General features: G+C 34.6%; 1 protein-coding gene across 1 annotated transcript; it reads left to right on the top strand.

Annotated features, from left to right (window-relative positions):
* Window positions 1–3,284: 3,284 nt before the first annotated feature.
* LOC118751698 lies at window positions 3,285–3,655 on the top strand. Its single transcript, XM_036486513.1, has one exon. The coding sequence runs from the start codon at window positions 3,371–3,373 to the stop codon at window positions 3,653–3,655; it is 285 nt and encodes a 94-aa protein (XP_036342406.1). The 5' UTR covers window positions 3,285–3,370.
* Window positions 3,656–7,268: the final 3,613 nt, after the last annotated feature.

The raw sequence follows: 7,268 nt of genomic DNA, 5'->3' as shown, positions 1-7,268 counted from the left end.
AAAATAAATAAAATAAATTCCTAAAAAGGAAATGAAATAAAAAAAAAACAACTAATTTTAAACAATACAATCGAAAAATTTAAATAAAAAACTAAAAAATATATACACGAAAAAAAATTAAACTCTTAAAAATAAATCAAACTAAAAAATATTCTTTTTAAACCAATAACCACCAAACCATTAAAAAAAATTAAATAAAAATTAAAAAATAGATACATAAAATAAGTTTCTAAAAATTAAATAAATTAAAAAATATAATTCCTTGCTTAAAAATAAAAAGTCTGAAAAATTAAATTAAAAAAGAAAAAAAATATATGTAAAAAGCAAAACAAAAATTACGCTGCGCCAGGAAGTTAGTCCTTTTGCCGTTGGGAAACTTGATTTCTCCACATATTTGTGAGAAGAAATATGACATTAATATGTACTTATTTTTCTGTGCCATTTTAGATACGAAAATTCTATACTTTGAATTGCATGCATTTGTTCCGTTGACGTCTGGATTTTTTGGATTGCTTTTAGAATTTTGGGTTTATTTTGCGAGACTACTTCAGGGTTATCGGGGTTCTTGCAACAATTTGTGATTTTCATGACTAAATATATTGGTATTTTCAGAACTATCCCGGTATTTTACAGACTTTTTCGGAACTATTTCGGGATTTCCGAAAATAAGCAGTTTCATTGCATAAGTCGTAAATTAGACGAAATTACACGAGCAGACAACAATGGCATTGCCAACTGTCGTGCTGAAATAATTAGATGACGAAATTCGTCGAAAACTATGTAGTGCTGTGAAGTTTTCTCGTTTTAGTACACTAGTCGAGTCGAAAGTTTAAGCAATGCCAGCAATTTTCGGTATGACTCTCGAAAAACGACTTGCACACGACATTCGCAATGAAGCTGAAAATTTATCTACGATTTGCTTGGTTGAGCTGAGATGAAGTGAGTTCAGGTGAGTTTAAATTAGCCGAGTTGGGGTGGTGTGAGGTGAACTGAGGTGTGTTAAGGGTTAGGCATCTCCAAATATTTAGTATTTGGGTATTCCGTACTCAAACGGGTACTTTAAATACAGAAGATGAAAATATGTAAATTTTTTTAATTTGATATTTTTTACTTCCAATATTACCTGCAGGAGAAGCTGCAGGTGAAAAACCACCTATTATCTTTAAAAACATTAAAAAAAAAATTATCAAAATTGGTTTGCCGTATCAAACTTTTATATTTCCGTCGTTTTGCATAAAAACATGACCTTATTTTCAACATCTTCAGACTATACAATAGAATTAAGACAAATTCGAAAATTTTATTTTTTTTTAATAACTTTTCGTTTCTGCAAAATAATCTCTTGTGGAAATATGATCTTTGGATTGAACACTTCTCATATCTTAACCGAACATACTATGTGTGTAAGTAGAGGGTTTTATTCGATTCTATTTCCAACCCGCTAGTGTCTGCAATCAAATATCGCTGTATGAGTTGGTCATCAAAATATATCAGCATTTAATCAAAGTAAATAAAAATTTAAGTGAATGGGTCTCGAGAATACATATGTACACACGAGTATTTGTTGCGACAGAATGTGCAGGAAAAAAATTGCATTGTGCATGTGGATGCATATTCTTTCATACATGTATGTATGTGCATTTGAGTATGAATTTGTATTTTATTGCTAATATATTTATACATATGTATGTACAAATATGTTGTGCACAGTATAAACTTGAGACATACATACAATAAATAAATTTGTTTGCTTATATGTACATATGTATGTTTCTACTTATAAACGCTAGCAAAGTAGCATAATAATAATAAAAAAAAGTTGCGACAGTTGCGCTGAACTGTATCTAGGAGTAAGAGTAACTGCACTGATGCATGGGGTGTACGACGAGGTCAGTGCAAATATTTAGGTGCAATAGTTGTTGCAAGTGCGCAGCAATAACTTTCCAACGGAACAATAACGGACACTTGTCAGTAAACGATTGTGGCAAGTGGACCGCATGTGGTGTGACGGGTGTACATAAAAGTTGGGGTAAAAAAAATCTATAAAATAAAGTTGCAGCGTAGAAGAGTGCAAATAGAGCGGGTAATATGAAGTGTGTTGAATTTTGTAAAAGGGGGGAGGAGTACACTTAAGCACACAGTGTCATGGCTGTAGTGTGCAAAGCAAACAAAAAGAAAAAGAAAAAAACGCGCATTATCGCTGTCAGCCAGCAGTGCAACTGAGTCGCAGTTGGTTGAAATGTTGCAATGAAATTTAACTATTTTTATTTACATACAATCAGCAGAAAAGCGAACAAAGAAGCGGGGGAAAAATATAACAGTGAATGCAAAGTATTTGTAAATAAGTAAAACAGCTAGATGAGTAAATATGTGCTTGTATAATTATTTGTGAAACCAAGCGCTTGTCGCTGGACCAGTGAGAGATAAAGGAAAAATGACAGAAAATAAACCAAGCTGCGCCAATTTGAAAAAGCAAGAAATAAGTATTTTTTTTTTCTTTTTGTGAAGTCAAATTACGGGCAATAAAATGTTGTTAAGCTCACTAAGACTCCAATAACCAGCCGCAACTCATCACTGGGGCAATGAAGTGTGCGCTCGAATTTTTTCAATCGCCGTACCGAGGAGAGTTTAACAACCAAATTTAAAAGAGGCCGCACAAATTCAAAAAAAAAATTGTACTTAAAAACAAATTAAAATGTAAAGCGTGAGTTAAAAGTGCTCAACTGTGGAAACATATCAAATATATGAAAAGTTAAAGCAGACGCGCGGTCGTGTTGCTCATACGCCTGGACGTGCTAACGATATCGACATAAAAAGTAAAGTATATATAGCACCAGATAGTAAAGCGAACTGAGTTGAGTGCTAAATAAATAGAGCTACTTATTTTCCCTCTTCAATCCCACCCTGATCCCTAAGTTCCTCCCCAAACCAACGCCATAGCTTTAAACATCTAAGCCCCACCACACACGCGCCGAGCATGGCCGCAGCTACCAGCGATTTCACCATAATCCGACGATAATCCCACGCAACGTCGTTAGTGAACTTTTGTCAACAGAGAAAAATAAATAAATAAACAAACATTCAAAAAAATATCATACAAATAAATAAATTTGATAAATTCAACTAAGGAGCAAGCTGCGGCAACTAACACAACCACAGCCAATGCTTAGTATCGCCATCCCACCAACGCTAATCCATGTTGAAGCAATTTCGTTGCATTGCATAAAAACCACAGCCAAAAGACTAGGATTCAAACTGGCTGCTGCTGATTGCTTTTTCCAAAAATATTTGTGCCAAACGCTTAGTACATAGCGCTAAGTGTTGTGCTGAGCGCCAAGACCTGCACACACACACATTCAAGGCACACGCCATGAGCCACCAGTTTCAAGTGAGCTATACCGCCCTTGAGATGACCGATGATAATCATCATGCTTCCTCTATGCCGTCGGTGGTGTCCTCATCATCGCCACGTACGGCGCGTAATGTCAACTTTCACGGCGAAATTAATGATACACCACCCACACCGCCACCCGGATTTCCACCACAACAATTGCCACCAGCACGCCGCACTTCGAAATCCTTCTTTCAGCGACCACGTTCGATGTCCGCTTGGAGTGATATTAGCCGGAGTAGTATGCGTTTGGATGAACGGTAAATATTAAAATATGAAATATGTATTAAGTTATTCTTACTTGTTTTATTATTTAATACATTTTAAATACAATGCCAAAGTAGTTACTAATACAGGTTTACAGTAACGCAAGCTTGTCCCTTTGGGAGGTGAGCTTTTATTCTCTTTTTTTGTAGCTAATTTCAGTTGTCACTAGGGAGGATGTTTACATTAGGTCGTTTATTAAACGAATGTGATGTTTATCGAATACAATTTAGAACGTAGTGTAGCGCTTCGAAAAAGATAGTCGAAGAAAAATTTTGTACTAAGAGAACTTGCTTGTTACTTTTGCTGTTAAGTTTTTACAAAGCTAACCCTCAAATTCTTTAAAATCGTCTTCTAAATGCTAGAAGACACTTTGCACAGTGGTGCAAAATTTTGAGTTTAAGTTAAGTGGAGAGTTCTTTGCAGAAGACTCCACTTCGAAACTTTCCATTCAATATCTAGTCGTCGATTGCCATTTATAATAATAATACAGGCCAACAAAAATCGTCGTTTAAAGTACAAAACAGCTTATCAACAAAATGCAAAACGGCGTATGTGAGATTGCATAAATTATTTTCTAAAGAGTAAAACCACTCATATTTATCGATTTTGTTGTTGATGTATTTAGCGATTTCGTTATCGATATAGTTATCGATTTGGTTATCGATTTTGTTAACGATATTTTTATCGATTTTGCTACCAATATTGTTATCGTTTTTGCTGTCGATATTTTTATCGAATTGATATCGAAATTTTTTTCGGTTTTGTTTTCGATATTTTGGTGGATGTTACTATCGTTTTTGTTATCGATAGAGTATGGAGATAAAAATGAATATAATGGAAGACAGAATAACATAAATGTAATTAGAATGAACAGCAAAAAGACAAAAAATATAACTTTAAGCTACATACATGTGTATATTGGTTATGAGACAAAATAGATATGTAGCGTAAGTTTCACTTCTCCAGTGTGGCCCTGGCACACTTAATTTTTTTAATATCACAATTTTCCAGTATTTTTTTTATTGATGTACGAGGGACAGAGCTTCTCAAATATTGCACAAAACGAAATTTCTTAAAACTTCGTTTTTCACAAAATCTGGAGCTGATGGAAACTGTATACTTTCGTATTCGTAATCAGCACAAAAAAGTCTATAAAAGACTCGTTAACATTTGCTACATCAAAATCAGTGTTGTCCTGTGTAATAGTTTGTGCTAAAATATTTTGCAAAGTGTTTGGCCGAGCTTCTCCTCCAATCTTCGCATGCTATTTTCAGGTAAAAAAAGATTAAAAAACATTACTTTTGAAGATCTGTTTCGAGGTGAAGGTAATTTTTAGTTCATCAGATCTTTAAAATGACCTTCAAAAGTAAAATTGTCTATTTCATCTAAAAGCTGCTTTTAAGGGATTTAAAAACCGCCGGTAGCATAGAACAAAAAAAATAGTCCACTGCATTGATAAACTTTCTACTTTTTTCGAAATCGGTTAAAAATATTTAAAAACGTTTTTTCGGTTCCTGCAAGCATGGAAATGGATTCCTTGATGCAACAACTGTTTAAAATTTTTCAAAAGTTCATGGCATACTGGTTTGAGGAGAAAAAATTTAAAACATACATTTAAATGACATTTTCAAGATTAAGGTAATTATTTTATCCAAGAAGACTATTTTTCCCGAATTCCCCATCTTAAAAGCTTTAAATACCATAACATTTATTTCGCTACTTTTAGCGTTCTTGGGGTATTTGTTATCGTTACTTTCTTCCTAAAATAGAACACTGTGCACGTCGTAGGAAAAACCTTCTTCTAGATTATATGTGGCTGGACCAGTTATTGAACCCAGGTCCTAAGCAGTGGTAGTACGCACCTTTAACCATTCAGCCGCATTTTCCGTCATACTTTTTATATCATTTTGCTTTTAGGGGAATTTTCGGAAAGGCCTAAAATTACCTATACGAGTGTAGGCTAGTGTGGGTTAAAATGTTCCGAGAATATATTCCTAGGTCAATTTGAGTGCAGTTTACTTAAGATTAGGCGCACCCTTAACTAAGTTTTACACATGATTTTTTATATATCTTAGTTTGATGTTTGACCATGAAATTCAAATTTCAAACCACTGCAAATAAAATTGTGGCGTACTGGCGCAAAAAGAGTTTTGGGCTTTTGTTACTGATGTTTTGACTTACCTCACTCTTTTCAACTATGTAATTTCCACTTTGCAGAAAACACCGTAGTATTAAATGCATAAATGGAAGCTTAGCAAATCAGGTAGAATACTATTAAATTATTCTGCTAAAAATAAATATCTTCCTTTGCGGATGACAAACAATGAGTGACATCTTCTAATAAATACCTGCCGAATATAAAGGCATCCTAAGTCAGTAAACTGTCCACTGAGTTGTCATCTCCACGCTACCAGTCAATACAATACCCTCTCCACCTTTGTGTCAATACCAAACATATGTCAAGAATTTTGTACTAATCTGCCTCAACGTTGCTATCACTAACTATCAACAACAAAGTCAGTCAAAATATTTCTGACTGCCATTCTTTAAGCATTGTGTGCACTAGCAATCTCCACCACTAAGTCCACTCGGTCGTAGCTCATAAGCGCAGCTTGCTGTCAATTACGGTTAATGGAGTGAAGTACGAATTATGTATGTATGTATCTCACTCACTTGTACATGGCTTATGCTGCTATGTACATACATATGATTGGCATGTCAATCGCTCGTTTACTCATTATCAGAGCTGGAATGTATTCGAGTTCATTCTCTAGCTAGCCAGCGGTAACCACAGACTCATCGAAATTCCAACGTCATTCACTTCAAATTCCCACACTAATTGAGTATCTATCCAATGCGGTTGTGTGGCAAGCTGCAAGTAGAGGGTGTTTTCGGCCGACCGACGGCTGTAGCGCGAATGCCATTGGCAGTGTTCAAGTGTTGTCGTTAAATATTTTAAGCTACTAATTAAAACACTGTAGCTTTTTTGACATTTTGCTATGAGCCAAAAAAAAAAAACTCGATGGAATTCTTTCGTGAAATATTGTCATTTAAACTTATTTGTTATTATACGAGTAAGCTTTTGTTATTGTTGAACAAAGCGCTAGCTATGAGTGACGTGTTAATTTATTTGCACTGTGGTTTTTAATTTTATTGCTACTTGGGTGGTTTATCTGTGGGAGAGTGCTGTATTTCATATTTCCATGAATGGGAGGCATTGTGGCATGGAATTTAATTTATATGATCTTTATATCGAGAATAGAAGTTTGCATGGTACATCTTCGGCAAATTATCGGAAAGGCATAAAGCCTTAGTTTTCCAAAGTTCTGAGTATATTGAAAATACACTCGAGATGGGGTCGAAAAAAAAATGGAAACCATAGTAACAAGAGAGGAAGTGAAATACAGCTCATTCTCGAACGAAAATATAAGACAATTACTCTCACTCTCTCATTAAAATTTCAATTCAATAATGGGCTGGATTTCGAATTCAAAGCGAAGGAAAAATACATTGGATAACAAAGTTTCCGTTTTGCTGGAGAATGGCCTGGTTCTCGAATCTAATACTAATCTATTCCTCATTAGTTATCGAAAGTGAGACTCGAAAAAAA

This window comes from Rhagoletis pomonella, unplaced genomic scaffold (assembly GCF_013731165.1).
Source record: "Rhagoletis pomonella isolate Grant_MI unplaced genomic scaffold, Rhpom_1.0 Rhpom_scaffold_00923, whole genome shotgun sequence".
NCBI classification, from domain to species: domain Eukaryota; kingdom Metazoa; phylum Arthropoda; class Insecta; order Diptera; family Tephritidae; genus Rhagoletis; species Rhagoletis pomonella.
This window is presented reverse-complemented; position numbering and strand designations above follow the sequence as displayed.

Excerpts from the sequence above, each read along its gene's own strand:
- LOC118751698 (XM_036486513.1), top strand. The coding sequence starts at position 3,371 with ATGAGCCACCAGTTTCAAGTGAGCTATACCGCCCTTGAGATGACCGAT.